Genomic DNA, 18,177 nt, shown 5'->3' with positions numbered 1-18,177 from the left:
TTGGAAACTTGCCCAACTAAATAGGTTGAAGAGATTCTCTGAAGTTTATTAATTCTAGGAAACACATAATTATATGGAGATATGATTAATTATAAGCAAAACTCTGTTGAGATCTAAATACCAAAAACTAGGTCTAGACATTAAATTAGATCCATTGAAAAACTTAAGTTTTGGTGTTTTAAAAATAATAAACATGATAAATTGAAATCAGTGTTAGAACAACTTGTATTCAGTTTTAGCAAATATTACTAAAACAAACCCAACATTCTCCTATAAAAATGTCTGTAATTTAAAAACTCTTTTGAGAGCTCCTGTTTATCTCCTAGCCAGGTTTTTTAAAGTACAGAGGTTTAATAGGGTGTGGATAGGATAATAATATCAAAATTAAATGTGAACCTCATAAAAATCCAAAACCTAATTTACTTCCTTTTGTCTGTCCATGCATGTATAGAAATCTGATTGGACTATACTGGAATAATTTAACTGTGAATGAAATAACTGAACAACTGATCAAAATGTTTGCTTTAAAACATATATTAGATTTCTGACTTTTGATCATAAGATATTAAAATTTCCAAAACTTCAACCAATAGGGAGGATTGCAACTTTATAACAGTATTGCTTAAGTTTTATTGAAAACTTTTGTCAGCTGGAAGGGATAAAAGTTTACCAGTTAATATTAAATTCTTCATCACAGTCTTAGAATTAAGCCTTGAAATTTCAGCATTTTTAAAGTAGTATCAAATATCTCTTGATAGTCATCTTTCTCTGGTTGTTTCTTGACAATAATAAAATAGTTTGGTTAACACAAGAGCTCTATCAAGACTGATTACATGTTTAATTTAATTTATGTTTAATATTAACTCTTCTTGCTCCAATATCAATGCAGGGTTCAGAGAATTGGGTATTTATAGAAAGAGAAACTACTGGGCTGGAAGAGCTAGCACTAAAACAAATTATTAAGACCCAGGAGGAAGAAGCATGTGCAGGTCCTTCAGAGAAGCAAGCAAATCTGGACTTATCAAAGGTACCCATTCCAGCAGAGGAACACAAGGCCGCAGCAAAACAGATGGAGAAAGTAAGTGAGGAAAGCAAAACAGAGATACGCAAAAGAGCCAAAATGATTGCCAGTCCAGAGGATTTTGAATCATTATGGGAGGATGACTTGTATGAGAGAGAGAACATAAAGCACACTTCTGAGACAGACAAACAAACAATAGAGGAGAGTGAACATGAAGATAAAATAGAGGCAGTGCTGATTGCTCCTACTAAACTTGAGAGGAAGGAAGAACATAAAGACAAAAGAGAGGCAGTGCTAGTTATCACCTATGAACCTGAAGAAAAGGAAGAGCAGAAAGAAAAAATGGAGATAGAATACACCAAATTTGAACAACCAAGTGGCACTGTCAAATGTCCAAGAAAGAAGAGTGATGGCCCTGAAGATTTCCAAACTGAAGAAGATCAGAGGTGTTCCTCTTCTTGGGCAGGATCTTCAAAAGAAGAAAGCAAAAGTATATTCCAAGAACAGAGGACTATTTTGACAGTCTCAGATAAGGAAGTATTAAAAACTATCCCTGATTCCGAGTCTCTTAAGGCTAAAAAGCAGAGTGATAAGGTAGTATCTTCTGCTGCAAAAAGGATAATATATTTAGGTTCTGAAGAAACAAATGAAAAACGTGATGAGTCCAAGGAAATAAATGAGAAAGAAAAGCATTCCTTATCCGAAGAGAAGCAGGAAAAGCAAACAAACCTAGCCCATGAAAAGGAGAAAAGCACTAGATTAGTACCAATTTCAGATGTAGGAGAGACAAAGGGAGATGGTGAATCTCAACCCTGGTCACCAACATCTGCTGAAGAAACTTCAGAGATCAGGAAGCCATTTCTGGAATCAGACCAGGATGACAAAGGAAGAGAGGCATATCATATAGAACAGTGTAATGTTGAAAAAGCGGAGCATTCATTAATTTCAGAGGAAAGAACTTCTGTAGAGCCAGCTGCTAATGGAGCCAAAGATTACTGTGAATCAAGGCCATACCCCTCCACAGAGGATTCCAGTCAAAGCATTTTCCATGTAACAATGCCACCACTGAAGTCTGGATCCCCTACAAAAGAAACATCAACTCATTTCTGTCCTAAGCAAAAACAGGGAGCTGATGAAACTCACAACACTCTCCAAGAAAGTGGAGATAAATCTGATGAGAAAGAAAACAATTTAGATGAAATTGAAACTTCACAAATACTTCTTCAAATGGAAGACATAGAAACTAAAAGATCTACTCTGTGTTCCTCACTACAGCAACTTTCTTGCACTACAGCAATTTCAGGTGAAAAGCAATATAAATCGCAGGTTGCAAATGCAAGAGAATCAGCTCAAAGTGAAGCCATTGATTCCAAACAGTCCAATCCAGATACATTCTCTGAAATTCAAGAGACAGTCCAAAATAAATGCCCCAAGTTGGAAGGATACAGCAATAATCAACACTTTGTGTTAAAACAGGCAGATAAAAATGAAAGCCCTGAATTAGAAGTAGCCAAAGATGAACTTCAGAAAATGGAAGATGAAGCCAATGCCAACTATGTTGAAGTAGGACAGATGACAAGAGAAATGTTCCCACAGTCAGAGGGGTCAACTAAAGATAAGTTACTTTTTGGCAATCTTTCAGAGTTGGAAAGGACAGCTAAGGAAGGGTTTCTTGAGAATGAAGCTCCAAACAGAGAGGAAGTTGATAGATTGGACAGTTTAGCCCAAGATGAACTCAAAGAACTGGATGGACAAACAAAAATAGAAGGAGCAGCTAATGATAACGTCCTAGAATTTGAAGTCTCATCTGTGGATAACCAGTGTAAAGATGAAGACTTTGCCAAATATATTTTCCAAAAGTCAGAAGAGATAACTGTTTCCTCAGAAAAACGAGCCCAGGATAAGCCCTCTGATTTGAAACAGCCATCTGGGGATTACATTTGGTCTGAACCTGACTTCTTTATTTCTAAACATTCAGAACTGGGAATGATTCCTCAGGATAAATCTTTTTTAAAAGAAGAAAAAGCACCTACTCCTACTCTCTCTCATAAGACTGGGTTAACAGAAGGGGAATGTTCAGAAACTTCTCATGCCACAGCACAGGGAAAGGAAGAACTACAAATGACTAGTGAAAACCAAAAACCAGATATGACACTTGTTGCATGTGATCAAAATGTTACTGTTCCACTTGAAAAAAATGAAGATGTAGCCCCATCAGCAAAGATCTGTGAGGATTTCTTAGAGCATAGAAGTGAGACAAACAAAGAAACTTCCGTAGCTTCACGAATCAGGATGTTTGAACAAAGTGAAACATATAGTCAATTTTCTGATGAGCAACATGTGCCCCCAAAGAGATTCCATGAGAGTTATTCTGGAAGTGACAATCAAAAGAGGCCACCAAAGATGCACATAGAACTAGCAGCAACATTTTCACAGAATTACATACCTTCTGAAAGCAATAATGCAAGAGATAAGGTGTCCTTGGGCCTTTTAGAAAGCAAAGCAAAGCATACTGGTATCTCATCAGAAGTGGCCTACCTAGCTGTTGCACAAGGACCAAGTGATGGGGAACCATCTCAGCCTTCATCTTGGAAGGAAGATATTTCTATTGGTTCTGAACATGGAGATGGAGATGGAGATGCTGAACTGGCTTCTCCCGATTCTGGATGTGAAATCACTTTGGCAGAAGCCGTGGTAACTCCCCAGATGAACTGCCCCAGTGGAAAGTTCATAAAGCATGTTGTGTGACTCGTCTTTATGCATCATACGCCATGGCTTCAAAACATGGTCGTTGATTGACAGGCACTGCTTGCATCCCTTGTCCTTTCTGTATGTGTGTGTGACCTGGCTCAGTTGCTGAATGCAAACCTGCTGGCCCAGGCAACTCATCAGCTTTTGAAATGTTATATTGTGTGTGCGTGTGAACATACCTAAAGGTTTGACTAACTGGAGAATGCCAGCTCCTAACTTAAAACCAGACAAACAAATATTATGAGTGAAGTTGCGGAATGGCAGAGTGGGTAGAGAGGACATGCTAAAAGCTTTGTACCTTACCCATACCTCCACGCACACACCTAGCAGCCACATTCTCACGCTTCCAGCTTCTTTCTTCTTGCATCTCTTAATTTTGATAACCTTTCTTGCTTGGCTTGTGAGCCCTCCCTCTCTCCCCTGCCTTTAACAAGCTAGTGGCTGGCTGACAAGTTAGCTTCCCACTGCTCCACTAAGGCACTAGCAAAGTTCCTTTCTGCTCCTTGAGACTAACCCCTTTTCTCTAATCTAGAGCAAATTTCAAGAACCAGCTTGGGAAGAAAAGGATTTATCAGGCCCAACAGTAAAAGCCTCTCCGAAAGAAGAGAGTTTAAAGGCTGCTGCTCCAGTGGCCCCACAGGTCTCAATGCTGTTTTACTGCCTGCTTTTTTGTCTGGTATAAGAATTCATCCTAAAACAGAGAGCCGTGTGCCACCACCTCCTTCCCCTGCTTACTGAGCTGAAATATATCTATATAAAAGATATAGATAAATATAGATATATGGTCCCTTTCTGTTTGACTATCTTTTCTCATACTTCTCAACATACTGAAAAAAGCCAGACACAAAGAGGTGGGACATCAAAGCAGGTAACTTTATAAAACATGCTTCCTTTAAGGGGCCAGTCCAAGCCCCACTGATATAATACGGAGATTCTTCATTGAATTTACTAACTTTTCATTTAGACCCAAACAGATGTAAACTTTCACTGTATAAGTAATTTGAGAAGTTTTGGAAAAAAATAGCATACCAGTCAATGGTGGTGAATTTTTCACTTTGATGCAGTTGAGAGGTATGTGTCACTCCAAGACAAACTAGGTGAAAAATGTTCCTTTGTTCTGAGTTTCTTGTCAATTACACTGATTAAAGATATAGCAGGAGAACATTATTACATTTCTCTGATGGAATACTCACTTGAGAGGTGTGAGTGCTCACAACACAAGTACTTTCATATAAATGCTATGTTTTCTCAGGATAGCATTGACTGTTCTTGGCACACTTTTCAAGACTGAAGCGAGATAAGAGCATCATAGAATATACCTAATGACTTTATCTCAGTGAAATTGACAAACATTCTTGCTTTTCCTGCAATATATGCAGCTCTTTGGATTTATCCTTTATCTTCTCCCAGACTTTTTTCTGTTCTTTACCTCCCCTGCCTTTCCTTTTTCTGCATTTCTTTCTTCCCTTCTGATAGTCAGAATCTGAGATCCCTTTTAATGTCTTACAGCCTTTACTCTTTTTGCACATATCCACTTTTGGTAGAAATACCTGTCAATACAATCATCTCTTTGGCTTCTGATATTGTGGTTTTATTTTCTCTTTGCAGTTTTGCAAATAAAATCTGAAAGCTTTTCCCTCCTTGCCTCCTTGCAGAGACCTTGCTGTGAGAAAAACTTTGATGGTCATGTTTGGGATGTTTTTGATTGCCCCTTGTTTTATTATGCTTCCTCTTCCCTCTCTCCTTGGGTCCTGATGGTTCTGATCTATCATTCACCACTTACAGCCTCAGCTTCTTTCCTCCCTTTTGTCTCATTCAGAGAGCGGGACTGAGGGAGGGCACAGAGGAGAAAACTAAGCCGCCTCGGCACAGGGCTCCTGAAAGTGACACTGGGGATGAAGAGCAAGACCAGGAAAGAGACTCAGTCTTCCTGAAGGACAACCATTTGGCCATCGAGCGCAAATGCTCAAGTATCACTGTCAGCTCAACTTCCAGCCTTGAAGCTGAGGTGGACTTCACAGTCATTGGTGACTATCACAGTGCAGCCTTTGAAGACTTCTCTCGGAGTTTGCCTGAGCTTGACAAGGAAAAGTGCGAGGGAGATGAAGAAGGTCAGATTTCTTCTCAGGAATCTGACAAACCAGCTTTCAGGCAGGAAGATGATGCCAAGGATGGTGATAAGTTTCCCCCAGTAATCCCAGAAGAGGTACAAAAGGGAGCTGTAGTACACAGATGTGTCTAAATGTCTTCCTTTGAAGTGTTGTCTGCTTTGGCATTTGCATTGCTTTATGGACTGTCCAATTCACATATTTAGATGAGCAATCTATTTTCCCATAAAAACCACCCATCTTCTAAAGTGTTATATGTACCTTCATCAGATGTCGTCATTTTGTCTGCATGGTTGTTTTTGACATCAAAATGCATGGCTGTTTTTTAAAAATCTGTCTCCTAACGGTGAGGTCACCATTATGTCTTAACCAACTGTATTCGCCTGGCTGTTACACTATAAATTACATGGTGTAAGTTCATCCCTTGGTGTTGCATGAATTCAAATTAACATATGTATTGAAGAAACTGAACTTCATGAAATGAGCACCCTCTAGGATGCTATTTTTAAGTAAAAAAAACCCAAACCAGACTATTCTGGTTCTCTTTAGTCAGAAAGAGACATTGTTCTAGTAGTAGTTAATTCAAAAGTGCACAGACTGACTGAAAAACAATGGTGAAAAGTGAAAATGCTGAAGAAAAGCCAAAATGTAAATATGCAAGAATAGCCCTCCCATGAATTCTAGATGACTTCAGTAATACTTTGAATAGAATTTGCAGAGTTTTTCAATAAAATACAAGATATTGAATCCTTGTACCCAATGCCCCTTACTATAAGACACTAGAGTTTCTGTTTCACTTCACCTGTTTGAATGTTAATGCCCTTTTCAAATACTATTATCTTTACTGGTATTACTTCCTTACTCCATTGGTATGGCTTCTGTTTAGTCAGTTGTCTCGGGTGTTTAAAAACACACCTGTCCTTTGAATAGATTACTTTCTGAGCTAAAGCAAGGATTATGTAGCTAAAATAACATAAATTCTGACATCCTACAGTGGGAATTTTGTGCTGTTAAATGAAGATTGGATTATTGCTAAATTCTTTTGTTCCTTTGGTAGTCTCCAACTGTAAAAACAGACAGTGTGAAAAAAGCAGAAAGTGACACCTCTGTGCAGCAAAGAATCACTGCAACAGAAATTACACAGGTAACTTTGGAACATTAATTTATTTTTTGTATTCTCCTGCTTATCTTGCACTGCAATGATACAACATAAAACAAGGGCCTGCTACATAGTCCTGTTGGAAAAACAACACTCAAAATCACATCTGCCCTGGAGGGTGACTCTGACTTTTGCTGAGGTGGTAGATATTGTGTTCAAACCAGGTGAATACATCATTCTACTGTCTTGACTAGAGATGTTTTATTGATAAGCCTGTTGCATGAATGTGTGCATTTAAAACAGTGCACGCCATTCTTATAGTTTCAAAGCACCAAACAACAATTACATTAATTTTGGTGAAGAACTCAAATATAAATACTCACCAAAAATAGAACATATACTAGCTTTTCAAAGACCTGTATCTTCATCCCCCCCCCCCTTTCTTCAGGTTGATGGCACCACTACAAATGGAAAAGAGACAATAACTACTTCCCACATTGTCAGCACAGAAACCATATCAACGACCTCAGTAAGTACCCTATGAAAACATTCTTTTTAAAAGAATCAGGATTGTATTTTGTTCCACTGAGCTTTAAGGAGTGTGATCACTGAATGATAACTGCACTCAATAAATAACATTTAAAATGTATTGAAAAGGTAGCTGAAATGGTAAACATCAGTGATTGCAAAACAGTGATATATTCAACATATATGGTAGTAAAATAATAGTAATCATTTAGCCATGTGTAAGTAATTATAATTTGGCAAAAATATAAGCAGTGAAGAAACAACTATACAGTAAGACCTCTGTATCTGCAGAGAATATGTTTCTGACTGGACTGCAGTTACCTGAAACTGCAGTCCAGTTTCTGCAAGCTGCATAAGGCTGAACACCACGAAATTACCTTATTTCCAATACCAGCATATCATAGGATTGTACTAGAGAAGCTAGAGATTCTTCAGAAAGGTATTCTCTCTAAGAATTAGCTAAGTCCAACAGTGCAACTCTATTTTAACCTCCAAAGGAAGCACAGAATTGACTGTAGAACCTAGCAAATTCATAGAGATAATTTTTCCTGTACATACCTATTACTAAGCAGGTAAAACATACATACACAGAGAGTGTGGGGGGAGGCAAATATCTAATGAAAACCTTCCACATATGTCTGTTTTTATGTTGGAGGAAAGGCAGGCAGGGCAACATGCAAGGAGAAAGTTTTATTTCTGCCAGTGGGAGGGTAAAGAAACCTATTCCATTAAAAACTGGAGGAAATAATTAATGCAAGCAAGAGGTAATCTACTGGCTCGTGTGTCCTGAATCCGAACCTGCCACACTGTTTAGACTATTTTGTCTATTCTTTCATAGTGGGGATTATTGAAGAATTCCTGCTTTGGCAATCCCCACCATGAAGAAATAGCTAAATTGTGACGAGGCAAGCCTTTTCATTAGTAGATTGCCGATGCTACCTGTGCAAACCCTATATGTCACAGCATTAAAATATTCAATGGAGGCTACTGACTCCAATATCAGTAGTTGGAATGTTGTAATATTTTAGAAATTAACTGATAAAATGAAGTTGACAGCCTCAGCTTTTATTCTCAGTCTCTAAGGTACTATACGATCACTCTTCATTCAAATTTTAAGGAGTTATCCAAGATGCTAAAATGTATTGGGGACAACATCCAGCATCTCAGATAATCCTTTAAAGCCTAGAATGAAACACAGAGTAGCTTTCCTACTCCATTGCCAATGGGTTCACCAGCCTCCACGGAGAATCTTCTATACTTCTTGAGTTCCAGAGTGAATACATTATTTGAGAGACCGTATTACCTATGTATGACAGAATTAGAAACTTGGACGTGTTAAAATATTTGTTGCCCCCATATACCCATGTAAACATTGTGTTTTTGAAGGATCACAGCACCAAGCCTGGGAAGGGAACAACAGAACTTCGTTCAATTTCTCCTGTGAGTAGACCTGGGCCTATTAGCTACTCATACGTTGCTATAATTTATCTAACTAAAGCTAGATAGGAGCTTGGCTATTTGTTAGTTAATGTCTAATTTCAGTTTTGGCTGACCGGCATAGTTCTGCACTTAACTGTCTCCTGCAGAAAACAACAAAACAAGAAGCTAATGTAGGAAGTAACCATCTTCTCATTCTCATTCTTTATCTTCACTGTCCAGCTGTATAGACATGGAGAATGAGTGAGACATAATAATGCAGACATTTCTCCATTGTGACTCCAACATTATGGAACGTTTTACCTAGAAAAGTTCAGCTCAGCTTGTCCTGGCAGGCCTTATAGAAAGCTAAGACTCAGTGGCAAATCTGGCTCCACTCTGAAATAACCACGTACAGTTAGATATTTGGAACAAAAACAGGCCAATAAGGGGAGGAAGAATGAGATGAAGCTTCAAGCCAACTGAGGATGGAGAACCATTATTTCCATACTTACCTAAATGGAGGGATTCCTTTGCCTAGTCTTCTCTTACCCTGCACAGCAGTCAGTGTTCTTCTTTCCCATTGACTAGTGACTGGCTTGACCTTGAAGGAACTGGGGGCGGTGACGGCCGACAGGAAGCTCTAGCATGGATTGGTCCATGAGGTCACAAAGAGTTGGAAATGACTGCGTGAATGAAGAAGAAGAAGAGTGTTGTATCCCCTTCTAAATCCTCTTTTCCTAGCTCTATTACATGGGAGATCAGTTCAGCCAAATAAAAGATTGTACCTAGAACCTTCTAAAAATGCAAAGCACTTGCTTTTACGGACTATGAGCTTCCTTGATAAGGAGTAAATACCTTCCCAACAAACTGTCACAAATAGGACTGCCTGTCAGGGTCAAAATAACTTTGATTTAATAAGCCAGGTTTTAGAGAAACAAGTGGTCTCTCAGCCTAGAAGATATTTTTCATATTTTTGTAGATTGCCAGCAGTGCTGTTGGGAAAGAAGCCTTCACGAGCCTTTTTGGTGCCACCGCAGAAACCCTCTCCACTTCCACAACTACCCACGTTACCAAGGTAAGATCAGGACAGATTATAGCATAGTTAGATCATTTCCATTTCCATTTAATGTGAACGAGAGGCAAGATGGTTTGGAAGCATTCTACAAAAGGAAAAGAGCCCCGGCCAAGCTAACCAAGGGGCACATTTTCCTCTTAATTATGTATGGTTTGTGTAATTGTAATATGGACAGATTTATATCATATTGACCAGTCTCTATTTGGTATGGGTTTGGGTGTTTTTTTTAAAGAAATCGGTGTGATAAATCTCACAGAATTTCTGTGACTAAATGGTTCAAAAGCTAACTTCCACATTGAAAGTCCTATATACTGAAAGCATGGTACTTTCTTTGTTCCAGACTGTAAAAGGAGGCTTTTCAGAAACCAGAATAGAAAAGCGAATAATCATAACCGGAGATGAAGATGTGGATCAAGACCAGGTGCAAAATTTAGTCCATATGAGACTTGCAGAACTTTTCGAACATTCTTGTTTCAGTCTTTGTAGCTATTGAAAAGTTTAGAAGTTCATCTATATACAGAGACAGATTATGGTTGAGATAAGAGACACCCAAATTTGTATTGTTATGTAATAGACCCCTAGTACTGATTGCCCTTACAATATATCAACATACTGTCAAAATAACACAAGAAAAGAGAGGTAAGCTGGCCATATTTATATTATCCACTGTGATGCATTTGCACATGGAGATAAATAACAACCAGTTTTGACATGACCATTCATAAATGGAAAATATTTTGCAAGAGTAAGTTTTCTCTAACTGTGAATACCGTTCTGTGTGCCCTCAATAAAACTATGTGTTTTATTATTTCCGCAGGCTCTTGCATTATATGCTTAAGTGAGCTATTATTCAGCCTAATGTGTTTTCTTTCCATAGGCTTTGGCTCTGGCAATCAAGGAGGCAAAACTGCAGCACCCTGACATGCTGGTAACCAAAGCTGTAGTATATAGAGAAACAGATCCATCTCCAGAGGAAAGGGACAAGAAGCCTCAGGTAGATATAGATGAAAGAAGACACATTGTAAGAGACACAGGCTAAACAACATAATGGAGCTGAGATCAATTATTGCTAGAAACTAATTAATTCAAATCAATTAAATTTGTCAATTAAGTTTAAAATTTCCCAGTGAAAAAGGTTGACTTAACTGAATTATTTTTTTAACTAAAGAAGTTGGCCTAAATTGGAAGTATATTGGTATTAACTTAATTCCAGAATTCAGATGCCAAGTAATCAATTAACAAAGAGTCAATGTTAAAGAGTCAACAAATTTTACAGCTGGTTTTACTAGCTGCTTTCTTACTAAGAACACAAAATCTCCTTGAATTTTTGCAGTATTGACATTGTAATATGCAAATATTGAACATTTGTTACACTGCATCACACAGAGCAATGGCTACAGCAAATAGGCCTGGATAATGTTAGGCAGGCACTAATGGAGAGTGCATCCTAGACCACTATCTAGAATCCTCTAAAATATGTAGTATTTTGCCTTACTTGCTCTACTGACAATGTCGTTTTAGCTGCATTTATTAGTATCATATCTGCTTGTACTATTGCAATACAGGAGCCCTATAAAATTGACATGCCAATTCTATTTATTGCCATAGTTTTAAAAAAGAAATTGTATTTACTGATTTACTTATTTTTATACTCTTGCACAGGAATCTTGACCTTCGTGTTTCTAGAAGTTGGCATCTCTATTTTAACTTTGGAATAAAGAAGGCCTTTATGCTGGATTCCTCAATGAGACATAGAACGTCCTGGCTGCCAGAATAATGTTGAGAGACAAAAAAATTAAAATAAAATAAAAAGGAATAGCAAATATATTATATATTATATATACAGGAAACAAAATGCATCCTTGCACTGCTGCTATATGCTGGAGATGAATTATAAACAGCAACATTAGCAACAAACAAAACCAACCACCTCTTCAAATAAAGTGAAGAATTGACTGGACTGATCTAAAAGAAAAAAAAATGGCGATCATATTATTAACAAAACAAAACACACACTTCTGCATGTTACATTTAAAGGAAACATAACTCATTTGTTGCACTCTGAATGGAAAAGCAAAAAATGCTTTGCAACAAAGCAAGAAACCAACAAGCAGAAAATGATCAGAAATACAAAAATGATTCCCTGCGTAAGAAAGAATCAAAAACCATTCACCTGTATAATTCTTGTTTAATTATTTTTCTGATTAGGGATGTGTGGTGATCACCCTTTCTCTTCACCCAGTGCTACTTCTGTTTCTTCATCTTTTTGGTTCTGTTATTCTCCTAATCTGTCCTTCCTTTTTTTTAACCTTCTTCCCTCTTACTTCATCCAGTCCCTTTTTCTGCTGAAGATAATGATGACTGGATTTTACTTAAAGCAAAATGATACGTCTGTGATTTTTCATTGATCAAAATGCAGCCTGTAGAGGTTCCATATGGATGTGCTTTTAAGTTATGTATATTATATATAACTGGGGTGGGTGGGGAATGATATTAAAACAAATTAAACAGTGCTGATAAGTATGACAATGACATTTTTACATTATAATTATTTGACTGTGGTTAATGTATTAAGAGACTCTTAGATCATGTCAATATCTTGTGAAAACAGAGTAAGGAAAAATCACTAGCTTCCTCTAGGGGTTGTATTTGTCACTCACCCGACCCACTGTGTTGGAAAAAGGACTGGCATAGTGAGAAAACAGTGTTCATAATTGGTTGGTAGATAAGACAGCATTTGTCAACACATGGAGGGAGTCAAGGAAGACAGAGTGGATCAGTGTTACTGCAACCCACAGTTAGAATCACTACAATGTGCCATTTAACCATGTTTCCTTCATCTTCTAGCCCAGAAAACTATGGTCACCCTGGAGACATCAGCTGAGATTGTTTCATGATTCACAGCCTTTCAGTATCTAGAAGTGTGTGATCTCTCAGAGATAAGGGTTCAGCTGCAGTAAAATTATTAGGTCCCATGAGTTGGTTCTTCAGAAGATTAAAATTCAGTCCCAAAATGAATAGGCTTCCCAGAAACTTCAATAATCCATTTTAGTACTGTATTATAAATGTGTGAGGTAGTTCTCTAAAAGAAGTGTCCACACTGAACGAAGTGGTCCTCTGGTCTTGCTATGTGCATGTTAGATTGACTGCATTTTGCCAGGTTGATATTAGATTCTAGAAAAATGGGAATTCAAGATGAACAGCACTGTTTTCCTCTAAGTATGACCCTTCTATATCTTTCTATACACATGCATAAAGTAAAATTAATGGTCAAGTGACTCGTGGTTTCTTGAAAGTGTATCCATCCTGATTACAACAAGGCGTGAAGCTTGGAAGGACAGAATAGTGAACACAAGCAGGGTAGATACTCCTTACAAAGAAGAAAGCTGTTAAGTCTGATAGTTTTACTGATAGAACCCAGAATTTGAAAGTTTTTCTTCATTGCTTTTCATGAATTGCCATAATTTAAGGGATGTTAGAGCAATTGTAGAATATATGGAGGACAAATCCCAATGAGCCTGTTCTCAAGTGGGACAACCAAGTGGCTCTAGATGCTACAGAAAGGCCAACAAACACTATGCCATACTTGCCTTTTGTCACCCCTCTTCAACACACACAATACTTGTAGAAAGGCATCCGACTAATGCCTGTCATTGGAATCTAGTGATCTGGTGAAGAAAGGGCCTGCTTGAATACAGTCATTACAATGAATATATCCCATTTACTAAGCAGAATGTCACTGTAGGAAGGACTTGATAATTAGTCTTTCTAGTTGTCTGCTATTATTGCTTCCTAAAACTGGATCTGCTTCTGGCATGCAGGCATGTCCTCAGTAAGCACTGAAAGCATAAAACAATCTTTATGCTATAGGAGTAATTTCCAGTTCTCATATATCCAAATCCATGCTTCTCTTCCCAAATTTTATCTGAGATTTATTATTCATTTCCACATCTGCTGCTGTTTTTCAGAAGCATGTAATGTCCCAAAACCAAAAAGTAAAGATACAGAATGTATACATGTGAACCCCAAATCATTATTTAAGAATGAAAATAAAACCTTTTCAGTTCTAAAAAAAAAAATCCATAAGGATTTGGAGGGCATCATTACGATAGGTATTGTGGCTGTCTACATTATATCCCTTCTCAAGCTTGGATTTTCAATTTGGATTTCAAAATAAAATCAGATCAGAAGTCTTTATTGAGCAGCTAAATGGAAAGTATGATAACCACTTATGCTGGCATACATTTAGGTGAGCATGACACTAAAATCTGTCGAGGTGAACATGCACAAGATTGTAATCCAACTTTGGGCAAGCAAAGGAAAGCTAAGATAGACTTGCTTTTTTGGATTCCTTCCGCAGCTTGTCTGGTGGGTAGTCATTAACAAAAACTAGTTTTTGTTCACCTAGCAAGATGTGGCTTATATATAGATACCTATATAAATATATACAAATATATATATATTTATGATTTGTGGTAGTGTTGAAGCCATGCACAATTTTTAAAGTCATGGTTTCTTCTCATTTGGATCATCACTGTTGTCACCATCTGATACAGTTGATCACTCTTTTTCTCTTCCTTTTGGGGGGAACCTTTCTTCTTAAGTGGGGGTGGGAGATGCCACTGCTTGTTTGCAACAAATCCTGCAAGTTGATTCCAAAAACTGGCCTGCAACTGCATGAATAATTAATTCATATTTCTTTTCTTATTATTATTTGAGAAGCACCTTACCAACCTACTGCAATGCTCTGTCATTCCTTCACTAATTCCTCTGTCCTCTTCCCGCTCCTTGTTCCTACTTTTGTCCCCCACCCCTTTCAATCATATCCCTCTTTCAGTGCTTGGTGGTGTATGCGTGTGTGCTCACTGTTCTTGTATTCAATAAAAGTGAAATAAATGTGTTTGATGCTTAACCACTTTGTGGCTTTCACTGACTTTTCTCTTAGAAAGGAGGGCAGTGGAGACCAAGGACCTTTCAATCAGTACCTTACATGCAGATATGAGTGCTATCACAGTTAGAATCCAGATGTCTGTCATCATCTAAATAGAAGATGACACTGTATAAATGGATGTAGACCTGTAAAGAGCTATAGGAATAGTAATGACAGGCATCCAGATTCTAAATCATCATAGGAAAGCTTTGTCCTGCCCTCTTTGTCTGTATTCATGTATTAAGTCCATGGCTTTTTAGCACTCATTTCAGAACTCATTTTTTCTCCATCATTATCCTTTTGTCCTCGGCTGCTCATGATCAATCTTCTACTGTCATTTTCATTCATTTGTCCTATTTCTAGATGCCAGTACAGATACATCAACAAAATCCTGCCATGCTGATTCCTTCCTCATCAGAGTGTTTAGTATGTAGCTGGCAAAGTTATACCTCAGGGTTTTTAAGCAGCAACTGTTTTGCCAAGCCTACAACTAAAAAAGAAAAATCTGGGGAAAGTACAGGTATACATAAAAGCAGGAATCAATGGGAAACGTTGCTCTGGTAGAGTGATCCTGGCTTCTCTTTGTTTTTGATCTTCAAAAATATATATACATTTGACTCAACAACAAATGTGCATTTCTTCACCAGGCTGACCTCTGCACCTTGCTCTCGCTCTGTTCTTTAAAAAAACAAACAAACAGTCATCAGACAATTACATGTTTAAACAAAAATAGTTTACTTGATTGTTTTTTAAAAAAAAAAAATTTAAATGGAACAATTGCTATGGGGATTATGCTTTATGATCTGACAGGCATTCAGCTAATCAGTGTTCTGTGTAGCTACTTCTGAATATGCTATCAGAACATTGTCTTCTTGAGCTTGACCTTCAAAAAAACCTTATCGATGTAACACAAAAGAAGATGCATCTTTCAAGAGAGGGTTTTCAAAGAAGTAGCCCTGTTAGTCTCTTGCAGAGGGCGTGAAAGAGTAATGTGGCAGCACCTTTAATTGTAACTGGGGTTTTTTTTAGCATGAGCTTTTCTGGCTTTAAAACAATTTCTTCAGTATTGGCTAAATGAAAAAAACCCAGTAAGTCCTAAGTTTGCTATGTTTCTTGTTCCTCCTCTTCACTCCTTCCAAAAAGTGGGTGGGTCTTGCGTTTTTTTGTACATCTCCCAGCCTAAAACTTCATCTTCAGCAGGCAAAACTGAAACTGGATTTTTAAAAATTCTAAACTTAAAACAAGGACATCAGTTACCAGCACAGCATTTATGACAAGATCTATATACAATGTTTGCTTCTTCGGTCTGTTACTTGCATCTTTTCATGCTATTGCTGGATGTTTTTATACACAAGAGCAGGGGTGTCAAACTCATGTTTACCGAGGGCTACGCCAGCCTTATGATTGCCTTCAAAGGGCTGTTTGTAATTGTAACACTACAAATGTAACTATGTTGCCCTTGCATTGAAAGCCTCATGGGCCACATAAAGTGATGTGGTGCACTAGATTCGGCCTTGGATTTGATGTGTGATCTAGAGTTTGCAATTCTAAATGCATTTTCTGGGATGAGAGGTCCACTGAAGTCAAATGAGTATATAAAGAAACCATAATATCCCATTGTAAAGAAGATACAGTATGAGATTTTAAAAGCTTTCTTTTGCTTGATACATTCTTGAATGTTTTGCGGTTTCAATACTTCTGGTCTCTGAAACTGTCATGTTCTCTGTTCAATCATATGAGGCAAAAATGGCATGTTCTTGGAATTCTACTTGCAATCCTTGAAGATAACAAATTTGAAATTATTTATAAATGTTTGTTAGCTTGCATTCATACCATGACTGAGGCTCAGATAGATAGATAGATAGATAGATAGATAGATAGATAATAGGATGGCTACAATAACCAGATTCTACAAGAAAAAATGCCAGGTAAGTGAAAGTAGAAACACACTAGCCTAAAAAATACAGGAAATATGTGTGTTTGATGGATTTTTGTGTTTCCATGATCAAAATGTCTGTCCTGTTACACTTGCTAAGGATGTGTGTCTAGTTTCACAAAGGTAAAAAACTACTAGTTTTGTGCAGACAAAGAATTGCTTGACACAAAAGTATATTTTGCACAAATTGCACAAAATATTTTGTACCTTGAAAGCAAGACCTCACTTTCCAAGACAGTTGGAGAATACCAAAAGTACTGTTCCACCACGCTAAGACCAACCATCTTGACTTAAATCTTAGCCATACTAAAATTGCTTCACATCCCTACAACCATGCAACCCCCATGACAAACCATTGTACATAATGTGGTCTGTTGATATAGGCCTTGATGACAAGAACCATTCAAACAAGAGGAGGCTGGTTTACTTAGATTACATTCTGTAGGAAAATATTTTTATGAGAAAGTATGTATAAGAGATTCAAACCTATGGACAAAAGAAATACACGCATTTGCACTGGAGAGAGAAAACTCATGAAGGAAAGTCCAAGGTTTTGTGTAGAATAAATTTCTCCTTGCAGGAACCAAGCCTATAAACTCTGGTCTGCTGAAGCAGACACAGAACCAGAAAATAATATTTTTGGCACAAGGTGTGAGCTAAGCTTGTTGGATCTTATTTTATGTAACCATACCTAAAACACAAGAGTACTTCTCCAGGACAGCATGGGAGATCACTTCAAGTGCTGTTATTTATCTTTTTATCGTGGGATCTCAGATATGCTTCAGAGGAAGCCTAGAGCTTCTAAGCAAAGGTCTGTATAATGACAAATATGGAGTAGGAACCTAGTTGGAAAACAGAAGTAATAAACATTGATACTCTTGATTAATTTATCTGCCCTGCACAGTTCCATATTTACAGCTACTAAAATGGATCTGAATGCCTTGTAGCATATATAGGAAAAAATGGGTGAGGGAGAGAACACAAGAAGTAAGAAGCACATTTACAGAACAATCTTTATCAGCACTGGCACTGATAAACCTCATGCATAGGCCTGTTTATTTTACCTCCCTCAGAAACCACTCCTCATGGGGTACATTACACAGTAGTGTTAATGCAGTTTAACATCACTTCAGCTGCTACAGCTGAATGCTATGGAACTCTGGGATTCGTAGTTTGGTGAGGCACCAGCACTGGCAGAGAAGGCCAAAGACCTTGTAAAATTACAGCTCCCATGAATTCATAGCATTGAGTCATAGCGGCTGACTGCAAGTTATAGCGGCTAACTGCAACTGCAGGAGAAATTATACAGG

The 18,177-nt window shown here is 37.7% G+C and overlaps 1 protein-coding gene across 16 annotated transcripts in view; it reads left to right on the top strand.

The window, feature by feature from the left end:
- Window positions 1–14,913, top strand: part of epb41l1 (erythrocyte membrane protein band 4.1 like 1) — a 220,189-nt gene extending 205,276 nt beyond the window's left edge. For 7 of the 16 annotated variants that reach the window (XM_062978827.1, XM_062978826.1, XM_062978831.1 and 4 more), the window contains 10 exons: window positions 890–3,715; window positions 4,305–4,412; window positions 5,592–5,978; window positions 6,938–7,024; window positions 7,428–7,508; window positions 8,894–8,947; window positions 9,906–10,001; window positions 10,342–10,422; window positions 10,879–10,995; window positions 11,664–14,913. In XM_062978827.1, the coding sequence (XP_062834897.1) occupies window positions 890–3,715; window positions 4,305–4,412; window positions 5,592–5,978; window positions 6,938–7,024; window positions 7,428–7,508; window positions 8,894–8,947; window positions 9,906–10,001; window positions 10,342–10,422; window positions 10,879–10,995; window positions 11,664–11,672 (3,846 nt within the window). In that variant the 3' untranslated portion in view covers window positions 11,673–14,913. The remainder of the gene's footprint in view (window positions 1–889; window positions 3,716–4,304; window positions 4,413–5,591; window positions 5,979–6,937; window positions 7,025–7,427; window positions 7,509–8,893; window positions 8,948–9,905; window positions 10,002–10,341; window positions 10,423–10,878; window positions 10,996–11,663) is intronic. The other 9 variants (XM_062978837.1, XM_062978839.1, XM_062978838.1 and 6 more) reach the window with 6 other exon arrangements.
- Window positions 14,914–18,177: the final 3,264 nt, after the last annotated feature.

The sequence above is a fragment of the Anolis carolinensis genome, chromosome 4, assembly GCF_035594765.1.
Source record: "Anolis carolinensis isolate JA03-04 chromosome 4, rAnoCar3.1.pri, whole genome shotgun sequence".
In the NCBI taxonomy this organism is placed as follows: Eukaryota; Metazoa; Chordata; class Lepidosauria; order Squamata; family Dactyloidae; genus Anolis; species Anolis carolinensis.
The sequence above is the reverse complement of the archived record's forward strand: the minus strand, read 5'-3'. Positions and strand labels throughout refer to the sequence as shown.